Raw genomic sequence first — 27025 nt, 5'->3', positions numbered from 1 at the left:
TCATATGTCCATCATATTTACATAGAAGCATCCATAATATCAATGTCCACAAGAGAAAAAATGAGTGACACACTCATAATTAGAGATCATACAACAAATCATTTTAGAGTCCCAAGGTGCCCATAACTCACCTCAACAACCATCTATAATATGAAAGGTGGACAAACTAAAAAGATATAACACGAGGTGCCCATAACTCACCTCAACAAACATCTCTAATATAATAATAAGGCCAAATAGAAGATGCATTAAATAACATGTGATGGACAAATAAAAATGCCACAAAAAGGCAATAAACACTTAAGGAATAAAGAAAAGAGGACCGATTAAAAAATTGAATCAAAAGGTCCAATAATCAATAATGTGCTTTATAACAACAATTTTGCATAAACACAAATTATGCTTAATCTTCAAACAAGTCATTTATACCAAAAATGACTTATTAAGCAATAAACACAACAACATAAAGAATTCATCAAGACAATCAAGCTTTTAATCAAAGAAATCATAAGAACCGTAATGGTTCACAAAGAAGGTTTTAACACAATACTCAAGGAATGAATATTTCAAGCACTTGAAAATTTATAAATTTGGGATTAAATCCCATACAACAATTTTAAAAAACCTTTGATTGTGATGAGATATGCAGAAACATTCAAAGTGCTAAAAGCACTTACAATGATTTAAAAAGGACTCAATATCTAAATTCATTATATTTTTCACAAAAATAAATGTGCATAAAGGCTCCATAATGTAAAAATGTCTACGAAGAGACAATACACATGTGAGCACAAAAGGCTTTATGAAAGATGTGCACGAAGGCACTCATACAATACTTGAACAAATACACACCAAGGTGTAAACAAACATGCACTAAGGCATGTATTTCATAAAAAAGAGGGAATGCATACAAGCGCAAATATTTGAGAAACAAATGTGCACAAAACACAAAAATACACAAAAGTGAGCAAGTATGCACTTTATAAAAAGAGCAATGCTTGAAATTCTCAAAATTTAACAATTGCAATTGAGGACAAAGAAAAACCATATTATGGTCAATGTAGGCATTTTTAAAAGATATTATTAAGAGGTTTCGAAACCTTATGAAAAATACAAACCAACAAGTTTATAAAGATGAAAAATGAAATCATTTATACCAAAAGGATGCAAAAGATGAACTATGCACTCTATGTAGTGTGAGAAATTCCTTTTTAAAAAATCTTTCCTAATGGTTTATCATAAACAATTTTTCAAAAAAAAAGAAACATTGAAAAACTTTTAGGAGTTCTTATAAGTTATCATTAACAAGAACTACTTTTAGGATTCAACAAAGATTTTTAGATGTGAGAGATTTTCATATAAGGATTATATCAAATTTTTCAAAAAATGCACTAAAATTTATAATCAAAAGAGGAACTCAAATCAAATATGGGTTCATATGAGAGTTAAGACATTTTAAGCAAAGATCATTACTTTAGCAAGAAATCATATATATAATTTTAAAAATTAACTTATAGGTCAATCATGAGATAGTTATGTAGGAATTATAAATCTCACATAATTGAAGGTAATTTTAAAAAAAACATAAATTGCTATTATATGCGATGAGTAGTTCGATAAACACAAATTATATATTTGAACAACAAACGAGTTCACCAAATTTGAGGGAGATAATTTTAAAATATACGAGCACACGAAATGTGAAAAGACATAATTCAACTATCATAATCATTAAACGAACAAACTATATGAAAGAAACATATTTTCAAATGCATAATATTTTAAGAAAAGGGATACATACCGAATAACTTCAAAGCAAAAAGGAAGAGCAATGAATACTTCACCATTTCTTGAGCGACACGCTTTCCGTTGCACCAAAGGACAACCCCATCGTGACCTCGCTTTGATACCATGTTAGAAAGTGACTTGGAATACATTGGGTTCAATAATGAACCCATACTTATGCACGTGAAGTGCAAATATACCCATTAAAGAGAAACAACATAAGCACATAATGTGCTAACACATAAAACCCATAAAAAGGAAAAAATATGACATAAAGTCATAAGTTGCATATCATTGAAGAATAATAGAGAAGGGGTAAAAACCCCATTACAATGGAGCATAATCTCCCTCTAGGATACCAAAATACAAAGGGGAGAGCCCCTATTTATAAGCATAAGAAGGAGCCACAAAGGGGGCTCCCAAGAGAGTCGTTGGGAGCCCCCAACGGTCACATATGTGACCGTTGGAGGCTCCCCAACGACTCTTTGGGGAGCCTCCCTATGTGGCGCAAAAGCCAAAAAATAAAAAGGGAAAAAGAAGAAAAATAAAAATAAAAATTACAAGCATTATTCCAAAATGGAATATGCGTAAAACAGGAATTTACAGAAATACCCTTTTGGGTGAAATAAAGTATATATATTTATATTCATATATATATATAGAGATATATATATATATATATGTATATATATCTATATATATATGAATATAAATATATACGAGATTACAAATGTCGATAATACACATATTTTAACAACCCTAAGTTTTGTCTGCATTTTGACTATGGTCATAAATGCAAATATTCAACTTAGGATTTAATCACCTTTTATTAGAATGGTGCACGTGTCATTCGTGTTCTCATTCGTGAATTTTTGAAAGAAAAGAGAAAATAACATGAAATAAGAAAATTTTGCATGCTCATATATTCTAATCTAAGCTAGAAAGTAAATATTCTCATTGATATCTAGCTATTACAAGCTTTGAATGGAATTGAAATTCAAATTCCTAAATTAAGAAGGAAATAGCCTTTTCTGCTTAATTCCTGCAAAATTCAAGTTAGCATACGATAAAAAATGTATATAGAAAGCAATTTACATAATATCACATCAGATCCAATGAAATGCTCACACATGTATTTTATACTAACGAACATGCAATGTAAATGGCAAAATACAAACTGAAATCATGTATTGAATGAATATTGGAATATACATATAATATCCTAAACTAACAGGAAGATGAAGATATACATAATACCTTAGGCAAGATGCAAACCAATATTCATTGCCCTAAGGCATTATGTCTAATGCAGATGAAGTATATGGTTTACAGCGGTGATGATAACAAATGAAGATAGATGTTGTAAAGAGGATGCAACATATTCATGGGATGTAATGGGAATATAATGAGAGAATGTGGTGAATGCAAGAAAAGAATGATATACAACAGATTTTGGTAGTACAGGGAACAAAATGAGTATACAGCAAATCGATTCTTCAACTTCATACAATCAATCAACCTCAGCAAGGTGAATTCTCACATCAGTTCGAATTCCCAAATTGATTTATCTCATTACAACAGTTCAATGAATCACCTTCAGCAGCAACAAATTATTTTATATCGGCATTCACAAATGACTTTCGAGAATTTTAGCAGGTAGATCCCGACGATGTTAACCCACTGATTCCTATGACAGTATATCAAAGATGATTTCCACACAGCATTATCGAGGTGATTCTTAGCAGCAGCCAACTGATAAACCATTTTTGACAATAGCAAGTCGATTTGCACGTGACAAATCGATTTCTGAAAACTAATTTCTGCAAAAATAGTCACTTCAGTGATTGATCACCAGTGAAAACATAGATGTCACTAAGATAGATTTTGCTGCAGAATGGATTAAAAAAAATGAGAAAAAGCATTGGGCTGCTGTGATAAACAGGTAATCAATGTTATCACACAATCGGATCACAGAAAATCAACGCAAATACCCATGAAAACATAGCATGCTGTGAGAGACTACTGGACCAAACGTGAAATGCTGTGAAAGGGGCAAGTGATTCTGTGGAAATATGCTGCAATGTGATGTGGGTAAGTAGTGAACAATGTATTTAGCAGGTAGTACAAAAGAATATAAATGTGAAGTGGGCATAAAGTACAACAGTGCCAGTAGAGGTGTTGTGTGATATTCAGTGAGCTTGAAGTTGCGTGGAGGTTGGACACTGATGATGGTGATGACAGGTGAAGGAGTGGGAGACTGGGTATAGGTTGTGATTGAAGTAAAGGGGCTATGGATAGCAGCAGGGGATGGTTGGTGGATATGATGTGAAAGGAGGAGATGTATGGAGTTGTGTAAACTACAGCAAAGGGGTGGTGTGGGGTATGTCACTTACAACAAGTAGCATGTGTATGCTAGAGGTGGCAAAACCTGACACGACCCGCCAACCCGACTCTTAGGCGGGTTCGGGTTTGGAAAAAATGAACCCGTTTAATAAATGGGTTGACCCGCCTAACCCGTTTATTAAACGGGTCGGGTTCGTGTTAGGGGTATGCCAACCCGCGAACCAGGCTGACCCGTTTAATAAACGGGTTAGGCGGGTGGGTCAACCCGCCAACCCGTCTGCCGACCAGCCAACCCGACCCGTCAACCCGCCAACCCGACCCGCCAACCTGACCCACGAACCTGAGAACCCGTTTACCCGACCCAACCCATTTATTAAATGGGTTGGCGGGTCGTGTCGGGTTACCCGTTTATTAAACGGGCCGGGTTTGTGTTTGACACAGCCGACCCGTTTAATAAACGGGTCGGGTTCGGGTTGAGGTATGCTGACCCGCCAACCCGTCGGGTCTACCCGCCAACCGACACGATTGCCACCCCTAGTGTATGCTACTGTGAAGGAGAGTGAAGATGGTGCTTAAAATGTGCTGGTGACAGATAGATGGCTGGGATGAATAGTGTGATTTGCAGGAAGGTGTGCTGCAAACGAGGGAAAGGTAGGGAGGGAGAGTGCTACTGTGGGTGTTGCTGTAAATTACAACAAAAATGTAGCAGTGAGGGGTGTGTGAATGTGACTGCGGATGGAGTATGGTTGTTAATGGTATGCTGTGGTGGTGGTAAGTGGGTGAGGCATTGATAATGAAGATGGGTGTTGTAAGGGTATAGGGGAAAGGAACTCGCAGCGACTCCAGCGAGCTGCTGTAAAAATCAAAATGACGAAACCCATTAATGCTACAGAAAATAGATCAGCAAACAAACCATATTAAAAATCAAAATGACGAAACCCATTAACGCTACAGAAAATAGATCAGCAAACAAACCATTAGAATAGAATGGGTGGAAGTGTTGGAGAAAAATTCAAAACTCAGCAACCAATCAGCAAGTCCAAATGATCCGTTGCTTAAATAAAATAAAAAAACATACAGGATATACAGAATGAACAATTCTCTGGTTGGACCCTGCGATTGATCCAGCTCTTGTATTAAAGAATGAGTATTATGGTTTACTCACCTATGACGTCATCCACCAGAATCTCTGTGAAACGAGACTACTGATTCATCCTAAATGAACTTTGATAACCAATACATCTAATTCCATCCATTACTTTATAAATGATTTGCTGCAACTTCTGGAATTCATAACCAGATTCAGTTGAATAACGCTACAGGAACAGAGCGTGTATCTTGACAGGCTTTTACAACAAATGAAATAAAAGGTCAGGGCAAATTACAAGTATTGATAACAAGAAATGAGGACTTACAATAGGTGAAAGAAGAATTTACAATCAATCAAATTCAAATGGTGGACTCCACAGCAATTCAAATGTAAAATATCATCCTAACCAAATCAGGTTATCAGATTCTTATTAACATCCTGGGAAGACATTCACTGGTGTCCCCAATAACCTACATAGGAACAACAGTAAATGTTCCCACCCGCAGCTTGTTATACGTTCTTTAAAGCCCCCAGCAGTAGGGACTGCATCCAGAAATATCTTCAACAATCTTCAATACATACAGGGTAACAACTGCGTTCTGAGGGAGAGACATGAGCCGATGCTAATACCCACCTCTGAACCAAGATATCGACTAACGGGATGAGAACGAAACTAAAAAAGAAGAAGAAGAGCAGATCACGAAGTACATGTTAACTATCAAAGATGTAGGGAATTCAAGGACATCAAAGTCATGGAATATGACGTTAACGCAGATCTGAAGTTATAAAGCTTGCATATCTGTTATTTAACGATAATGTTGATTCAAATAAAAGCAGATATCCAAATGCCAGAAATCACAATGCCAACAAGAATCAACATAAAATGATCAATAAAAGTAAAAATTCCAACGTCAAGAGCAGAAATCATGATATAAACAAGAAATAAGAAAATTAAAATGAAAGCAAAACTGGGAATTAGCAAGGAGATCGGATTGGGGGTTCAGATGAACCATAGAGATTCATTGAATCCGATAGTGTGAGCAGAGCAAAAGTAAATCGCAGAACAAATAAAGAAAATAAAACGGAAATAAAGAAAGAAATGTCGAAATTATAAAATTTCATTTGCTATTTGCAAAGGGGTGAGCCGATCCTGCTATATGCAGGTCGACCCTACCACCAACGCATTGTGATTAAGGAAAAATAAACTAAAGAAAACCGGAACAAAACACAAAAGGATATAATGAAACGGGAAGGAGCTTTCCACAAGAAATCGAAGGAGGAAGGAGGTGATCGCTTACCTCTTAGCCGCACGGAAGGATCGATCTCCTCCGGATGGCTCCAAGCTTCTGTTAATTAGTTGGAGAAAACCAGAAGAGGAGGGGATAAAGGCGATGAGCCCAGAGGAGATACGATAACGCTTCTTTGCTGTTGTGACACTTCAAAATTTGAAGAAGAGAAGTTGAAGTTTCTTTAGTGGCTTAGAGGGGAAGCACCAGAGGGAATAGAGAAGAAGAAGAAGAAGAAGTGTGATGGAGAGGTTCTTTGTTTTTTTAGGAATTTTTGAAAAGAGGGTTTCAGAAAAAGGTTCTTCAAAAGGGGGTTCTTTAAGTTTCGAGAATTAAAAAAAGAAATTTTTCATTTACAAGGCTTTTCAAGAAAAGGTTTAAACTAGTATTTTTTTTGTCTTTTATGTTCTTGAGAAAAATCCTAAAATACGAGGAAAATTCTGAAGATTTTTAAAAGACAGGATCCAGACGAGGTTTTTAAAAGATTTTTATAAAATATTCATTTTGAAATTGTAAGTTTTTCTGAAATAAGTTTTTTTTTTTACAAAATATATGATTTATTTCAGAAAATGAACCCCAAAATGGATTTGAATCCCGGATTTTGAGAAAATATTGATTTTGGATCTCGAATTGAGATTAGATTCAGATAAAATATCCGAGAAAATACCACCAATTGTTTTTTTTTTTAAGAATAAAAGATCTGGGATCAGAATTGGATCCGGATATTCGATTTGGATCAGAAATTGGGTCAGAAATAAAAAATTGAATCTGGATTCCAGTGAATCCGAGAAATGAATGAATTTTTTATCAGAAGTTGACCCGATTATTCAGAAGATGTGAGTCAGGGGCAAAAAAAGAATTTTTGGATTTTTTGAAAATTTTGGGGTGTTCACAATGCCCCAAGGAAATTCTCATATTGATTCATATTCATAGGGTGTGACTAAGTTTTTATGTTGGCTGTCACTGGCCTACCGCAACCCTCCTCCTTTATCCAGGCTTAGGACCGGCAGTGTATAACTAAACAGTTACACACAGGCGGAGTGCATCGATTGTAGATCATGTGAAATAGATCACTTCTCAAATACATTATTAAAAATAATAGCTTAAGTTCAATGAAGATGCATGTTGACATCACAAAAGCCATCATCATAAAATTAATACAAATATGTGAAATAGATCATGTGTATTATATTGTAAAGTGTTGTATATGTATTATGTGTAATGGACATAATTGTCATTCTCTATATTTCGTAGGTGCATTTTGTCATCATTTTCTTCTGAAACAAGAATAACATGGATGGGAACAGACTAAGGAGGTGCTATATAGTTCATTTTAAAAGCTCTGAAGATAGCTAGGGTATATTCAGATTGATCAAAAAGATCAATTTTGGTACCTATTCTTATCCTTCCATTCAAGCATCGATGAGTTGTTGAAAGTATGTCCTTCAGTTCTTATGGTAGATGACATGTTTCTAAAAGGAAGATATGTGGGTATATTGTTATCAGCCCTTAGTATTGATCCTTGTGGTGAGATATTTTTTGTAGTATTTATAGTTGTTGATAATGAGTTCAATGAGCCATGGGTATGGTTTTTAGAGTCTAAAGCATAAATTCATATACTTTAAAAAGTTTAGAGAGAGAAGAGTATTGACAATTATCTTAGATAAGCATAAAGGATTAAAATATGTTGTCCCCTACACATGGCCTACATGTCATGTTAAATTTTCCATGAAGCATTTGACAAAGCACTTTTCAAAAAAAAATGGTTTAGCATTCAGTGCACTTTGGTAGAGTTGATGCGACCTGCTCAGATGGTCTGAATGATGTTGCCATTGGCTCCCTAATTTTGTTCAGAGGGGATGCAGTGAAACGATAATGAAGCGACAAACCGAAGTTGCTAAGCGCCTCGTGTGTTTGGGCACGTGCACGAGGAGGTGTCAGTGTATGTGTAGTGTGCAAACCACAATAAATACAAACTCATGCAAGGCATGTCAAAAGGCTAAGTGAGGAGAGGTTTTGTCTAGTCCAAAGACTAGGAATACAAGTTTCTCTCAACGAGCGCATTGGCCTGGGTACACACCTCAAATGAGGCTCCAAATGTGCACACAAGCGTTTAAGGCACAATTTAACATACATGCAAGAGATAGACAAATTTGCACATGTATTGCGCAAAATAGCATAGAGCACAAGGTGCGAGTGTTACCCTACTGCATGCGGTGTGCAGTGCACAAGGTAGTGCTCAGTCACGGGCACGAGACATGCGAAGTTGTGCAAGTTGCCCACGTGGTGACTGTTGTAGTGAGATAGTGTGCGCATGTGTGTGTGCGCTGCTATGCATGCATAGGCATGTGTGATGATGTGTGCATGGTTGTGTCAAGGTCGTGGTGCTAAGGATGCACGTGCTAAGGGTGTGTGTGTGTGAAAGGGCACAAGTGCAAGGGTGCACATGCAACGGTGCATGCGCAAGGGAAGCATGCACAAGGTGTGTGTGTGTGTGTGTGTGCCAAAGCCCAAGGGAGGTTCTCCAGGGATAAAGAGTAGCAATATAGGGCGTGTGGCCTCCGAAGGCCCTGGTGCCACGGGTGGCCAACGTGCTCAAGGCACTTAGATGAACCGGTTGAGAATTAGGAAGGATCCTAATCCCAAATTTAAGTATGCACTCCCACATAATTAGAGAAGAGAGAGAAGATGAAGGTTAAACCTTACTAAATCCTTATTCCTAAAGAGACTAAGCTTATACTAGAGTTCACAAGTTCATTCTTTCCATCCCTATAAAATCAACCCCCTTGGGTTTATATAGAGCCCAAGGGTGGTGAGGTATTGATTTACAAAGTAACACATTGGCTATTGTGGTTTTCTAAGACATAGTCTAATACACGATTACAATATCAAACTAGAAAAGCTCATTTCTTTGGCTACTCAGTTGCTTACCAAAATAAGCTATCATTACAAATAAAAACTAAAACATTGTTGGCTATGGTGGTTTAGGATAAAACCACAATAGCCCACCAAAGTAACTATTCATTAAAGAAACTTAATGAGACAAGCTCCTTGTCTATATCAAAAAGGTGATGTGGCAAGGTAGGCCCCTAAGGGAGTAAGGTGGCTGATCATGTGGCAAACTTGTGGGCCCCACATGGGTGCTTTTGTGGCCATCTCCCAAAATAGGTGGAGCTCCTCTCCTTTTGCGCCAAATCACTAGGTCTAAGTGGGCTTGGGTGCAGGTGTATGCCTAGGCTATGCTTCTAGCTTTAGTGGTTCTTGGGACTTGGTGCACACACATCAAGGCAGTCTTTTGCACACTGATGGCATCTGTAAGGTTTGTCAGGGATGGATGCATCAGAGTGCAACTCAAGCAGCCAGAAGAGAACAATACATTTAGTTTCTTCAAAAAAATTGAGAGCAAAACAAAGACACATATAATTATGTTGCCACTGACATAGAACCGAAACATTGTGCTAACAATCACTTTCCAACGAAAAGATATGAGTGCTTAACGTCTAATCTAGCAGAGAACTTCAATTCATGGATTATCACCATACTTGACAAGCCCCTAATTCCACTTATTGAAAGGCATTGTCTCATGATGATGGAACTTTTTGACAAAAGAAAGAATATCGGATAACATATGATAGGCGTTGTGGTGCCAAAGATAAAAGAAAAGCTAGAGGAATTGAAGAAAAAGACACAACAAATATGTGTGTAAGTAGTGTACTACCTCCATCATCGGTACGAAGCTCATGACCGATCTCACAGTTATAATGTTGATATTTAGAAGCAATTGTGCTCTTGTAAAAAGTGACAGGTTATCACAGTTGAATCGTATCGTATTGCATATAATCAATATACATTCTTCCTGGTGGTGGATAATGTTTCACATATGGCTTCACCTACTTTTATAGTTGCCTATCTACCAAAAGTGATTCATAAAGCATGGTGACCGAAGGTTAACAAATGGAGAATATAACAAAGGATGTTGTGCCATACAAGTGCAGTATTTGTAGTGAGGCTAGCCATAATAGGCAAAAACACGAAAAACAATATGTTAGAGTATGTATGCTTTGCAAAATGTAGGATTTGTTGATCATTGTTTAATGAATTGCTTCTTTATGTGCATATATAATGTTTCTTAATGAATTACTCCAATGTCTTATTTTTTTATGTATATCTTAGGTAGTTCGCGATGTATAACCATAGAGGTTGTTGCGACAAAAATGGAACCAAACTGTCTTAAGTTTCGAAGAGCAATAAACAAATTGTGATGCATAAGTTATAATCAATATCTAGAGTCATGTATATATATTTGTCATACTATATATGTATGTCAATCATATACAATTTATTTTATTATTAAGAATAGGTTAACAAGGAAAAAAAGTTGTACAACAGAACACATAAGAGTTGAAAGAGTATGAATTTGTCAATGAAAGTCTGCTGGCAAGTGATGTACGTGTTAGGTTTGCGCATTCATTTATTTGTTCTTTTGTTATGTTTGCATGTAGACTCATTTAAATCTAACATGAATGTACCACACTGAATTTATACTATGTAGTATCTAACAAGATTCATAGATAAACTCCAAGCGACCCACAACCAAGACAAGAAAAAAAAATAACTTGCCAAATATCCTTTACCTTACCTTGTATTTCTATGTGAATTTGAAAAGTGATATTTATATTGTTTTCAAATGATTAATAAAAACTAACTAGTAATCTTGTTTGTTCACAACAAATTATTATAACTAAAGGGCAGCAATATGGGGCAGTTGACTGCTTGAAGATCAAGGACTTGTCATATCATTTTCTTGAAGCTGACAAGGCACCACTTACACAACTTTGCATACTTACAAAACTTAAATTTTCATGTGTCATATCATTTACTAGATTTATGTTGCAGTTCTGAGTTTTCTTCAACTAAGGCAGCAAGCACTGGATTCTTTGAGAAATGGATATAAAGGAAAATGACTACATGGTGTACAATTTTACATAGAACACATATTTAACAGATAAAAACCTCAAACAAATAGTATGATAACATAATGTATTCAATAATATACTCACTTTATTGTGTATGTTTGTTATCTCATTTTTTATTACAAAGACTGAACGACACAGACCATGGAGGGTATTTCTCAACAAGAGAACGAGTAATTACTTTGCATTTGTCTGTTAACTCAATTCATATGTGTACATGTACATGTCCTTGACTTGGTATACGATTGTTACAATTATGATTGTGGTATATTTTTCATAGTATATATGCAGTACTTGTGTAGAAACTAACTAGTAATCTTTGTATATGTACATGTACATGTTAAATATGATTGTGTTTATTTGTAAGTTGTTCAGTTTTATGGTATGTTCGTTGTAGTTAGTTGTTTACTAAAAACTTTTTTCAGCAAGTTATCACAGATATAAAAAATTGTATGATCAACTTCTATAAGCACATAAAGAAGCGAGTTTTAAAGGGTACGAAGGCCAATGAAAAGGCAAAGGCTGAAGAGACATCGGTCAATGAGGTGAAAGATGTTGATGTTTCTATAGCTGAGTTATGGACAATTGTGGGTTCATTGTAAATTTGTATTATAAACTTCAAACATTAAGGATGTAAATGCACACACATATGAGTTGTGGACACAGTTGATGTTCTTTTGTTATTGTTTATATTTGGTTTTTAAGCAAACATGTGCACACACATGTATGAATGAATATATGTGCTAATGAATGAATGAATAAATGTATCAACATGCACAAATAGGTTCATTTTTAATAAATGAATGCTAATAAATTTATGCAAATAACTACTGGAATGAGGAAGCCCGCATAATTTGTCAATTTTTGCAAATATATTATATGGTCTTCTTTATTCCGCATAAAATAATTGTGATAATGAACAAGGGTGCATAAAACAATTGTAAAAATTGATAAATATTTGCAATAATGACAAATATTTCTTATTTTGCAAATATTTTATACAAAATGTGAAGTGTCACAATTATTTTATGCGAACTTCTTCATTCTGCATAAAATATTTGTGAAAGTCAACAAATATTTGTGTCATTATCATAAAAAATATTTGTCAATTTATGCAATTATTTTATGCGACAAGTCTCATGTTGCATAAAATAGTTGTGAAACTTGATATTTTGTATAAACTAATTATGAAAATTGATAAATATTTGCTATAATGACAAATATTTATTGACTTTCGCAAATATTTTATGCGGAATGTCAAGTATCATAATTATTGTATGCAGACTTCTTCATTCTGCATAAAATATTTGCAAAAGTTGACAAATATTTGTCAGTATCATCGCAAATACTTGTTAATTTATGCAAATATTTTATGTTGCATGTCTTATATTTGCATAAAATAGTTATGAAACTTGATATTTTGCATAAAATATTTATGAAACTTGATATTACACATAAAATATTTGTGAAAATTGATAAATTATGTAGACTTTCTCATTCCAGTAAATATTTGCATAAAAATTGAACCTGCTTGCACATATATTCATTCATACAAGTGTGTGTCTGCATGTACAAACCATAAAAATGGAATCTAAACAATGCAAACATTAACAAAAGAATAACAGTCTCTATTGCTCATACGTATGTGCGCATTTATATCCTTTATGTTCGGACCTTAATGTTTGAAGTTTACAATACAAATTTACAAAGGCCAAATTTGTTCCCATGAAATCAATGTTGTAGATGATGTCAATGGTGCAATCATAGCTCATCGATGACCTTATTTGGGCCCTTAAGAAGGTCATTTTGACTCTGTATCATATCCTTTAGCATGTGGTTTTCTTCAAGTGCAAGAGCCAACATTGCTTTCAATCCACTCAAGGTATTTCTGTGCTTTACCCCAACTTTTTCCTCCTCCTGAAAGACCATATTTGCGAAGGAAGAACATGCAACATGTTGGGCAGTTACAAAATCGTCATTAGTGGCACCTACAATGGACGATAAGTCAAAGTCTTTGTTGCCCTCGCACTAGTCTTCAAGTTCGAAGAGGAATACTATGGAGTAATTCATTGTTTGTTCCTTTGTGGAAAGCGACAAAAATTTGCTAATTGCACGAGGGTGACTGAGTGATTGCTGAACAAACCCAAACTGTTAGACGACTCTGCTGACCATTTGTGCTCAACTTTATTCTTGTTGTGCAACCAACCAAATGTCCTTCCTCACGATGTCCTTCGCCCCACAACCACATTGACATTTTTCTCTTCCTTCGCGCTTTCATAATGGCACTAGTTTACATACATATCCTTTATGGTTAGGCACATACATTTATAAAAATATATATAGAAAATATCAACAACAATACTTATGTCTATCCTAGCCAGCCTGTGCAGCGATGCAACATATTCAACACGTCTCGTGTGAGGACCCACCAATCTTCAGTCATGACCCTCTTCATTGCATTATCAAATCCATATTGTGGCAAGTGAAAATTCATGAACAAAGTCACACATCTGAAGCCTTGCAATAGATATGTGCTCTCATATCCAAAGTTGCAAGAATTAATATAGTGATTAACAAGGATTAATGCATATTATGTATCTATAAATCAAAACTTTAGGATTAATACAAGTATTCAAGGAATAAATACCTCCAACAATACCAATATCTCGACAACATTTTTTCTTCCACTCCTCGCGCTACTCAAACTTGCATACAGGTGTGACCGAAGATTGGTGGTCCTCACATGATACAAGAGAACATCATTAAAGATGTGCTTACTAGAAAAAAAAGTCATTGATGGTTCAACCATGATGAATTGCTACCTATAAATAGTTGCTAGAAATAGTTTCTAGAAGTAGTTGCCAGAAATAGTTGTAAAAAATAGTGGCCAAAAATAGTCATCGAAGAAAAGCATTTTGGAGACCACAAAAAACCCTAGTTTAAGCAAAAATAGTGTTGGGGCTGCGGACAACGAGTTTATATATGATTCATGAATGCTGCAAAAAATAAGAAATATTGAATATATGTCATAAATTCATGAATATTTAAGTAGGATATTTACGATGTTGCGACATTCAGTTTAAATTTAAGTGGAGCTTCACACATATATTTATACAAATTCATAAAGTATATGCAAATAAGTAAGATATTTGCAATGTTCTGGGTTTAATTTTAGCAACAGTATTTATGTGACTTTATGAAGTATATGTGAATAAGTAGGATATTTGTGATTTTACTGGTTTCAGTCTAACCTGATGTGCACAAATATATTTATGTGAATTCATGAAGTATATGCGAATACATAGGATATTTGCGATTTTAGTGGTTCGGTTTCACCGAATATTCATAAATAAATTTAGTCAGGATTTAAGATAGAATTTCCACTAACCGACGAGCAGTATAATTTTATCACAATAACCTGTTATTTTGTAATTATGAAGGGTAAAAAGGTCCTAAGGAGGTTGGGTATTTCTGATTTTGGACATCAAGAGAATAGTAACAATTATAAGGTTTTTAAGAAAATGGGTCATATGAGTCGTATAGTACGGTAATCTTTCGTAAAAACTAACTTGTAAACATTAACTGTTCACAAAAAATGATCAAAACTAAAAGGATGACAAATAAGGCTCATGGATGCTTGAAGACCGTTGAATTATTGTATCCTTTTTTTTAATTTAACAAGGTATTCATTAGACAATTTGCATATTTACAAAACATAAATTTCTACGTATACAACGACCTTAAACTTGATTTGTATTGCGGACCTTAATTTTTGTCAATTAGAGCAATCAATATTGGGTTCTTTGAGAAATGAATATAAATGTGAGGGAGTTTAGGTTGTATAATTTGACAGAGTCGACAACTAGTGCAGATAAGAACATTAGAACATTAGTACGATAACATTATTTATTCAATAATGTGTTGAATGTTGGGTTGTAAGTTCTTTTTTTTACAAGGTGGTTTAACTTCGACTGTTACACCCATTAAATGGACTAACCCATGAAAGGTATTTCTCGACAAAAATATGGGTAATAACTTTGCTAATTTTTGTTAACTTAATTTATACATTACATGTTCTAGACTTGGTATATGATCGTGGTATATTTGTCTAACTATACATACAATACTTGGGCATAAACAAAGAATTAAATATCACGTAAATACATGTTTAAATGTCATATTTTGTTGTGCTTTTGGGATGTAAGCTATAGTTAGTTGTTAGTGTAACGACCCCAACTCATCCTCGTTGAAAAGCAGATTTTTCTTAAACAATCGCGAAAACCAAAACCCAAGGACCTAGAGCATCATAGACTTAATAAAATTCCAAACCACAAGGGATCTCTATATTGAACAAACCAATCAAAATAACTAACTTTATAAATCAATAATCAAAGTCTGAGAAAAAAATTAAATTAAAGCATAAAATCTCAGAGTCACACTGTCTAAGAGTAACAAAAGTAAGTCACGCGATCTTGCATGCTTCCTGTGGGAGGCATCCCCATCACTGAGCTCTAGGTCCTAAGAAAAACATTTGAAACATTGAGTAAGAATCAAAGATTCTTTGTATGAATTCCTCTAAAAATCTAAATAGGCAAGAAAAAGCATAAATCAAATTCATGCAAGTATTCAGAGGAAATATAACAATAGCAATCTCATAAACCATTTACTATTCAAGCATTTGAAAGCAATTATTATGCAATAACAAATTTTCACATGAAATATAAATAAGTAAAAATGCATAAACTAATGCAAAACAGTAAATATGCATGATTTCAATGCACATGCATGAATGATTTATTAAGTTATTATCATAGTTCTCTTTTGCATGAATGTCCCTATTAAATACACACAAGTTTAGCTTCACTTTTCATTAAACCCGCAGATACTCAAAACGGGCAATACAATTTTCGAAGTCCAAGATAGGTTCATAGTTGTATCTTAACACACAATTTGTATTCTATTACTAAGTTTAACACTTGTTTCTCAACCAATATCAAGAATCAAAACCATCCATTAGAACATTATAAATCAACATCTAATGTCGGGACACCAAGAAAATCAACATCCATTGATGTCACTTTCTTTGTATACCAATAACAACAGTTGTGTCACAACAACACCCCCAGGCAAAGTGGTAGAAAACTCCCTAAAACTATGGCTGAGAGGCCAACCACCATATCGGGTTCAGGGGCACAAACACACATGAAGTATCAATATCCTCACAATTTTACCAAAACCGCAATCCAAGATTCTCATACTGTGCAAGGGACATCTAGGAAGAAAAATATCAATTACATTGTTTATCTTTTTATCTTTTTAACAAAAGTCAAGTTCTTTTTTACACAAAAACCATTTTGCAAATCAACATGCAAAACCCAACACGGGACCTGACCCATTACAAATTTTAACACTGCAATTAAATTAGAAAGCCAATAATTTCAAGAGTGAATTTTGCAATGCATAAACATAATTCTTGAAGAAACACATGCCCCTGCCCCACATGGCCTACAATGGTTCACATCTAACCATTGATACATCTTAAGTAAAATTCTCAGTAAACATACACACACAACTATTAAAACATGTCCACAATGCACATTCATTCATACACCATAAGAATGTATATATAACACAAATTGCATATGCATGCTATCAAATGCTTACACATGCATTATTTCATGATTCACTATATGCATAACATCCAAACATGCACACGATCATGTTAATGAAATATCAAAATAACTTTAAAAATTTTGTGTTCATGATATGCACATCTATGCTAACATAATATTCAATTGTATGTGCATACATAACCAATAAACACTTTTGCCATTCATGTAACAAATTTGAACATGCTCAAGATACAGAACAAAACCACCAAGTCATATCTAGGCTGCCAGGATGCACATGACAGCATTAACATGTAAGAACATGCAACCCAAAGGCTGTGGACAACAGACAATGATGCACATAATGTGCAGCATTGGCCTGCTCTATAACAGCCCACCAAAAACCAAATAAAACACATGTTTAATGCATATATATATATATATATGAAGAAAAATAACATGTTATAAATACTCTATTGATGCATATTTATGCAAAGAAATGCAATGCTGGAAATACTTTATCGAAGCATATTTATGCAGGAAAATAACATACACACACAACTATTCAAAGATAGTCATTTTCGAAATTATTTATAACCATCACTGATTTTCTGCATATATATAAACACAGCTTGATGACAATCTTGCAAACATAGTTATCAACATCTTCGTGTAAACCAATCCTATCAACACATATTTGGGTCTGGTCAGCACCCAATACATGTATTTGGGTCTGATCAGTCACCCAAAAACAACATGTGTTGTGCCAAAACATGTGTTGTGGGTCTGGTCAGCACCCAATACAACATGTATTCGGGTCTGACCAGTCGCCCAAAATCAACATATTTTGGGGTCTGGTCAACACCCGATACAACGTATATTCGCATTTGACCAGTCACTCAAAATCAACGCATTTTTGGGTATGCTCAGCACCCGATACAACATGTATTCAGGTCTAATCAGTCACCCAAAATCAATACATTTTTTGGGTCTGGTCAACACCCAATACAACATGTATTCGAGTCTGACCAGTCACCTGAAATCAATATATTTTTGGGTCTGGTCAGCACTCGATACAGCGTGTATTCGGGTCTGACCAGTCACCTGCGATCAGTATATTTTTGGGTCTGGTCAACACCCGATACAATGTGTATTTGGGTCTGACCAGTCACCTGAAATCATCATAGTTTTAAAAAAACACAACCAATATAACAATCTTAAAAACACATTCAATATGTCAGCTTAAAACGCCTCCAATATGACAACATCTTAAAAAAAACACATTCAGTCATGCTGGAAATTGGCGCCAGGTCTGGTTTCGACCAGATCTGATCCAATTCAAGCCATGACATGTCAACCGATGCACGGTCAATCCCCCATATATATATATATATATATATATATATATATATATATATATATATATATATATATATATATATATATATATATATATATATATATATATGTGTGTGTGTGTGTGTGTGTGTGGGGGGGGGGTGTGGGTCCCTACGACAGACCTAAGTTGGGTCACATCCAAACCCAACCCAGAATTGCATTGGATCACCCAAATATATGGTCGATCCCCTAGGTGTGTGTGTGTATATATATATATATATATGATCAGCGTGTTGTTGCAAAAGAATGAGTAGTAGAAGATGAATAATAGGAGAAACAAACCATGTTTTCATGAAAACTGAGTTTCATGTCATCATGCATCAAGGCATGTGATTGAACATGTAAAAAAAATAAGATTTATTTTGTTTCCATCTAGAACCTACACATAAATCTAATTTAAACTATCTCTCCCCATTTGAATTAAAAGATGAACCCGTACCATCGATCAAAGATGAAAAAATAACAAAATGTTTGTCAAATAACGGAAACAGAAGGAAAACTTTCCCCTTCTTCTACTTCCTTCTTTCCTTCCATTTTTCCTTTCTCTCTCTCTCTCCCCCCCCCCCAACAAATTCTTCTTTGGATGACTTTCATCTATACTTTCCATGACCCGAGTTGTCTGTTAGTTTGAAAATTTACTGTCATCTTTGTTCCAAATAATTTGGCAGTGCCACTGTCAACTCCAGCAGTTGGAGCTACCAATTTCGCCTTGTGGGGTTTTAGGCTTGTGCAAACAGTGGCAAATTGTATGGCTTGAATGAAAAATAATTGTTTTGTTCAGTTGTTGTTACTAAGCCTCAACTGTCTAATAACCAGATATATGTGTAGCATGAGAAAAGTTTTTCATGCACCAACAAACAACCAAAAGTTTTTCTCATTCGTTTTCAGCTTGTTTTTCTCATGCTACACAAACAAGTGAAAAACTTTCTTTTGGAGAACTTCTCGTATCAAAAACTCTCCTAGGCAAAACTTTTTTTTCCTATGAGAGCTTTTCTCTCTTCCAAACATGCCCACAAGATTCCAATTCTCATGTGATTTGTTTTCACTTTTCAAAAAAAAAAATCAAACATACCCTAAATGAATGATAAAATCCGATTGATGAAAAACTTGATCGTTAAAGAAGGAATGCTATCGATTATCGGTTGTAGATTTTGAATTTTTTTAGGTTGGACAGTCTCTCTCTCTCTCTCTCTCTCTATATATATATATATATATATATATGTGTGTGTGTGTGTGTGTGTAGCAGCTCTGACAAGCTTATTGTATCAGGATCAAGTATTAGCCAATTGGCCAGGGAGTTGGCCTCGCTCTCTATCGAGAGAAAACCCTGATTTAGGTGGTGGGTCTCGAAGAGATTAGCGCTCTCCCATATGCTAGCCTAATCATGTTTATCCTTTAACCGATCAAAACTGATCCCTTTTATTACTTGACCCGGTGTGGGACGTTTTTTCAAGCTTGAGATGCCAAACGATTTGCAGTCTTCGTGGGGCCCACCACCAACGCCACGAACAAGGACAGCCAGCAATCCTCTCTCTCTCTCTAAAAGAATTACATGTGTAATCACATAAGAAAAAACTCATAAATACCAAGGGTTGGGCCAATTCAGCTGTTGTAATTAAGGACCATGCAGTGTTAACATGTAATTGGTTTTTGTGATATTGCTTATATGATTGCATCCCATCACGATTTCCGTCCAAAATACGTCTCTCTCTCTCTCTCTCTCTCTCTCTCTCTCTTCTATCTTTTTTTTAATCTTAAATAGTTGTGGATTCCTCTAGAGGGTGACGCCCCTCTAGGGTTTTCCATTTCATTAGGGATAGAGTTCTAGTAATGTAGAACTCTATCTCTAACCTCCTTTCTCATTTTTCTAGCTACCTTTTTATTTTATTATTTTATTTTCTAATTATCTTTAACCCATTTGGGATTTTCTAGAGGGTGTTGCCCCTCTAGATTTCCCTAATTTGGTGGAGTTCTACAAATGTAGAACTTGCCCCCTTATCCAGAAATTAAAAATTTGCAATTCATTAATAATTAATATTTTAATAATTAACTAATTAATTAATTAATTAATTAATTAATAATAAATTTTCAGAATGTTCCAGATAATATCTCCCCCTTTGACAGTCTTTTTAACATGGAATTTCACTCAATTTAACCTTTATATTGAATTTAAAACTTTAACTTAGTTGGACTTTGATTTTAGATTTGAATCCGGATCTAAAATCTATATCCAATATCCATATGGATCTCAGCCTGAACTAGATCCTAATTAATATGGGTCTTGGATTAGGTTCAAATCCATATCAACTTGGATCAAACGGATCAAATCTGATCTGATCCAATCCAAAACTGGTCACATTGAAGCTGGTCATTTTTTAAAAAATATGATTTTTTGGGACAACCGTAGCCCGAATTCAGAAAAACAAAATATATATGTTTTCAAAATTTTGATATGTATCTAATGATATATTAACCTGAATTTTGCTTGAATTTTGCTCGATTTTAAATGTCAAAATAAAAAGTTTTACCAAATCTTATTTGGTTCATTTAGGTCTTGTTGATGGGTCATGGCTTACGCCCAGACTCAGTTTACGCTACCTAAAAATCGAAGATTTTTATCAACTCTCAAAATACTTAGTCAATTTTTCAGAAACCTCAGAATTTAAAATGATAGAAAACACACGATATTACCGTTAGCTAATTACTTTTTTTCAAAATTATGTAACAATCTACAAGAAGCTTATGATTAAATTCTATAAATGTGTGAGGAAGAAGACGACTTTGGAGGGTGCCAAATAGACGACTAAGGTAGAGACAAAGGCTAAACAAAATGGGAAGGATAAGGAGGCATCAAACAATGAGGTGTCGGATGGCAAGATATCAAAAGCTAAGTTGTGGACAATTTTGGGTAGTATAAGTTGATTACTATTGTAAAACATTAGATATAAGTTTGACAGAATTAGTAAAGATTATATGTAAATTTAATGAAATTGTCCTGTAAATGTACTTTAAATATTCGTTTCAAGTTTAATATTCTCTATATTTTGTATGTTTGATTTTATTCTACAGAAGATGTACATATCTTGTATGTTTAATTTTATTTTAAGTTTAATATTTTGTTTAAAAAATTATATATAAAAAGCACATTCACAATGACCTTATTTTCAAAGTTAGTACAAATTTTACAAAACTTCACAATGTGTTATATGGGCAGATCGCTACATATTTACAAATCTCTTTGAGGATAAGTCACTTAAAAGAGACATGCACGGTTCAATGCGAACTTTGTATTATATATAAAAATTTAATAAAATATTAATGAAATCAACAAGATTTCAATTACAGAAAGTTCGTATATTTGGTTATGAGAACTTTGTACTATATATACGAATTTAGTGAAATATTGATGAAGGTTTGACATGTTTCAATTGAAACGTGTTTCATGAAATACAAAAAAACATGTAAAATCTATCTTTTAGTGAAAGTTTGTGATATCCAAAAAGGGTACCGAACACTTTAAGAGGTTTGCTCATGAGAAAGGTAAAATAATGCTAAAAAAGTCAAACATTTGTGAATTTGGACGTGGGTGAATTTCAAAAATTATGGGGCATTTCAAAAAACATAATTTTTTCCCTACAGTAAAGTCATTTTCCAAATGATAGTCCTCTTTATATTACACATAAACAAGTTGAGAACCTGATGAAGCTAACCACTGCTGAAGGAAATTTTGTTTGTTCCTCAATTTACCAACTCATGTTTATACCTAGAGAGCCATGGAATTTCCCAATACCCACTCAATAGTTTACCCCTTTACCCCAGCGTATTCCTGCAAAACCTGACCAACCCTCCTCTAAACTGTTCGGTGGTAGAATGCGCATGACAAGCACCCAGTGCAAGGGCAGAGAGCCGTCCCTCAGTGCATCGGGCATGACAGTTGCTTTGCCTCTCTCTCAGGATGCCCGTTGAATTCACATATTTTTGTGTTTATTAGCAAAACTTGTAACATATTTCAGCAAGATGGATGTGATTTGCCCTAGGGCATGTAATAGATAATACAATTTAAGTATACATGCAAAAGATGAAGGATGACAGCCATTTTTCATGTATGGACAGTTGAGTGCAAGTACACCCAGTCAGCCAAGGGATCCAGAACGGACGAATACAGCCATACAGGACATACATAAGTTAGTCCTTCAAGTGACTGCCATGAAAAAACTATTATTCTCGGCAATAGAGGACATGTGGAAGCCTTGTATGATCGCAACTCATCTTGGACTCCTAGTTATTCACCCACCTCCTCTTCCGAGCGGGTCGTTCTTGTTTGACGTCGGTAGTCCCAGACTGGGCCAATGCCTCGTACTCCACCTTTCTGCTAGTCTCTTTCTCATTTGGAATAGGCAGTTTAAAGCGTTCGCTTCGCTTTTTCATTTTTTCCACTGTTTCAAGATGTTTATCATCTCCACTTAAATCAATATCAGCGTGCACATGTTCTGACACTTGTCCAACATTATCAGATTCCTTGACCACAAGAGCAGCAGCTTGCTCCATTTTTTCTGCAGTTTCTATCTTCTTGGAGTCCAGTTCTCTGCCAATATCCTGTTCAATCTCTAGTGCATGGTTCTGGTCGGAGCTACCTGTCTCATCCTCGTGAACCTTTTGTGATGGCATGGTGTCTCTCTCATTGTGGCTTGTCCAGCGTTCCAATTTGCACCTCCCCTTTTTCAGGCTTTCATCATCAGATCCGCCTTCATCAGAATGTTTCTGTGATTTTGAAGAATACAGCTGATGATCAATTTCCTGTTCACAGTCCTTCCGTGAGCCATTGTCTGCATCACACATAAATGTGTTTTTCTTTGTGCCCTGTAGACAATGATCCATGTGAACACATGCAATGAGTTCGTTTCTTGTTACATAGAAAAGGAGAATGCAACGAGTTCATTTCTTTTGAAATGGAAAGTGTAAAAGACAGAAAAGCTACCGAATTGACAATGATTTCAAGAAGGTAATATAGGCATTATATTGGGTGTTGCCCATGAGATCTTTGGCAGAAATGTGCTTTTCATCAAGAAAACAGTGAAGGGAAAAGAAAAAGAAAACATTGATAAATTAGCGTTTTAGATGTACATTGTGCAACTGCAAAAATGCCCCCATTCCCCTCCTTCCAGTCAGGTAAATATATCAAAACATGATTTTGCATATTGTTTTAAAATGTGCAGCAGAAAATAACATCGAAACAAACTTTCCAACATAAGCATTAGATTGAACCTTTTCATTTCTATGAGAAGTTGAATGGTCCAACTTTTTCATTCCAACACCCACTTTGCTATCTTTATCAGCTTTGCCTCTTGCCAGAGCATCCCCATCACTCCCTTCAGATTCCTTACCTTGCCTGACACACTCTTTATTTCTCTCCTTGTATATATGCTGACTTTTGCTAGCAACACCCACATCATCATTTTGAGCACGCAACTTTTCATGCCTTGATCTTCGCTCAGTGCTGAAATGATTATGACGCATATGTGCATCATCCCGTGTTTTAGGTTGCATATGAGTTTCCGCTTCTACCCTATCTATAAGCTTAGATTGCTCATTGTGTCGCCTCCTCCGATCCTTGTCAGAATCCCTTGATTCAACTTTATCATGGCACTCAGGTCGTGAGTTCCCAAGCCATGTTCTATCCTCTAAAGCTTGCTCGCGTCTCCCTGGAACCCGAGCCTCTCTTTCCCGGTTTTGTTGAGTATCTTCACAAGATGGTTTAATACTGCGGCGATCCTCCCGCTCCCTCTGCCACCAACTACTATCTCGGTGCCTGACAGCATGTTGATCGTCAGACTTATCTCGTATTCGAGCCAGATCTTCTCGTCTCCGCTGCTCTGAACTGTCATCTCTATCCCTGTTCCTTCTATTCAAGTCTTCTTTACCTCTGTATGTACGCAGTGCGTCTTCTTTTTGAAGTCTATCCTGCCTTTGAAGTTCATCAGCCTTTTTTCTTTTAGTACAAGCATCATCAATATTGTCATGATGGACCAACAAAAGATCATTCCTTTCCCTTGATCTGGGTCCCACTTTATCATGACGACCCCTGCGTTCATCATCTTCCAACCTTTTCTTCAAATGGACATGCTCTTCTTTATTATTCCTTCCACTTCCATGCACCTTTATTCTCGATTTTGAACTGGCATCCCCAATCTGATCACTTCTTGCATCTTCTTCCTTTAGCCTTCTAGCACGCACATCATCATCTCTTCTATGCCACAGCATATCCCCTTCCTTCAATCTGTCATATCTCACACTTCTAGTTTGAGCATGATGAGAAGAATTACCATCCCATTCCCTATGTGGGTACACATCATTGATGCTTTGCTGATGGTTATCCTCTTTTCCTTTCAGAGTGAGCCGGCTTCTATCTACATCCCTTCTACCATCTTGGGCATAATCATCTCTCCTTTGCAAACCAGCTTCATCTTCAAAGTAGTGAGCTTTCACATCCTCCATATGGTTTGTCTCAACATTTTGAATGACTTCTTCATCACCACCCTCATGCTGCTTCAAGTGATCTTTGCTGATTCCAGATTTTGCCTTACTGTTGTCACTCATGTTTGTCTTCTCATCTTCAGAGGGATCTCGAGTAAGGGGTTGCTCAATCCTTGAACTTAGCTTTTGCCTCCTAGCAGGGTGTACATGGCTACTATCTCCAGAAGTCTCATTTGGAATTTGCAAATTTGAACCGATCTTGCCTTCTGCTTCCACACTGCCATCCGATGCATCCACATTATTACCAGGTTCTTCAACGTCAAGTCTCCGCTTTCTTTGCACCACATCCACTAGAGGGCAAGATACTTCTGTACTTTGCTTAGGATCATGGCTGTCTCCTGAATTTTCTTTGCCACTATTATTAGATCTATTTACCTCAACATTTTCAATAGGGATAACATTTCTTGGAGGCACACCACCTACCAAGGGATGTTTTTCCCTTCCTACAGTCCCTTGCGACCATCTGGAGGAACCAACAGAAAAAGAGACAAATTGTGCATCAGAAAAGCATTTAACGCAATAAAAAATCACAAACATGTCTGCACAGAAACATAGAAATACCCCACCAGTTATATTTTCTTAGATGAAGTGCTTGAAACAGCAATTGCAACATACAACAAGAACATGGGGGTTTTAAGAATCAGAAAGACCTTTATTAGAAAAGCATATCGATCATGCTGGTTACCGAATTACAAAATGGTTATGCCTAAACCAGCCAACTGTATGGCCTTGACAAGCATGACAGCCAACTTTGCAAAATAAATACATAACATGAGGCAAAAATTTTAATGGCATTAAATGGGCAATCAGATGATCATGTCCATTTTGGAACGTGATTTGGGTATGGTCTGGATCTGGATCAGTGATCCCGATCCCACAGTGTTTAGATTGTAACAGATTCACGTCTCTTTGTTTTCCATTATTTCCCCTTTCAAATGTAATTATAGATTGAATTTTTTAGTAAGGGCATTCTTGTAATGTACCATATTGTAAGTTGTACCTGATTTCTATTATCAATGAAGGACTCACCATTTTCCCGGTTTTCCCTGTTGAGAAAACATGAGGTTACAGTCCCAACTTGTCTTCTCTCTATCTCCTGCTGAATTCACATGGTATCAAACCAGGGTTGGAATCGACATGCACTCATTGGGATCAGCCTGAAGGTTGGCTCTTCTTTTCCTTTCTCCATTCTTTGTTCTTCTTGCTTTGTTTCTTAATCTCTCGTTAGATCTGATTATATCAGATCTGGGTTTTCGGTCTCTCAAAATCTGATTTCAATCTCTTGATATATCATCTTTTCAAATCTCATGTCAAATCTGATTATGTCAGATCTGGGCTTCTGTTTTCTCAAACCCTGATTTCAATCTATTGATATCTCATCTTTCCGAATCTCACGTCAACTCTATGTTGACTGACTAGTCAAAAAAAAAAACCAACTCTATTTGGGATTTGACCAAACAGTCCCTACAAAAACAGAAAAGAACAAAAAGAAAAAATAAAGTAAAAGTACTAATGTGTCCCTAATGGCCACAACCTATTACAAGGACTGAAATGACCAAAATACCACTAACAGGTATTTACATGTTACATTATTATAAATACACACACACAAACACACTACAACAACAACAACTACGCCTTCATCCCAAAACAATTGGGGTTGGCGATATGAACCAAAAAAGAAAATCATTATGGGTCTTCCACATGAATCTTTCTCCTCCAATCATTTATATCCAATGCCATGTCCTCGGTGAGGTTCAAAGCATTCATATCCTTTCCTATCATCTCCATCCAAGTCTTCTTAGGCCTACCCCGACCTCTTTTAACTAATATATTTTCTCATTTCTCCATCCTTCTAACCGGAGCATCATTAGGCCTTCGCCGAATATGTCCAAACCACCGTAAACGATTCTCTCTCATCTTATTTTCAATGGATGCAACGCCTACCTTCTTACGTATCTCCTCGTTTTGAATCTTATCTTTTATTGTATTTTCACACATCCATCT

At 35.6% G+C, this 27025-nt stretch overlaps 1 protein-coding gene across 1 annotated transcript in view; it reads right to left on the bottom strand.

Annotated features, from left to right (window-relative positions):
* Positions 1–22446: 22446 nt before the first annotated feature.
* The window catches only part of LOC149842207 (FIP1[V]-like protein), an 80807-nt gene continuing 76228 nt past the window's right edge, over positions 22447–27025 (bottom strand). Inside the window, exons 8-9 of the mRNA XM_089998995.1 lie at positions 23750–25481; positions 22447–23344 (exon numbers count right to left, since the gene is read on the bottom strand). Of these exons, the coding sequence (XP_089855121.1) occupies positions 22763–23344; positions 23750–25481 (2314 nt within the window). The 3' untranslated portion in view covers positions 22447–22762. The remainder of the gene's footprint in view (positions 23345–23749; positions 25482–27025) is intronic.

This window comes from Nuphar pumila, chromosome 3, assembly GCF_984573655.1.
Source record: "Nuphar pumila chromosome 3, dmNupPumi1.hap1.1, whole genome shotgun sequence".
NCBI lineage: Eukaryota > Viridiplantae > Streptophyta > Magnoliopsida > Nymphaeales > Nymphaeaceae > Nuphar > Nuphar pumila.
This window is presented reverse-complemented; position numbering and strand designations above follow the sequence as displayed.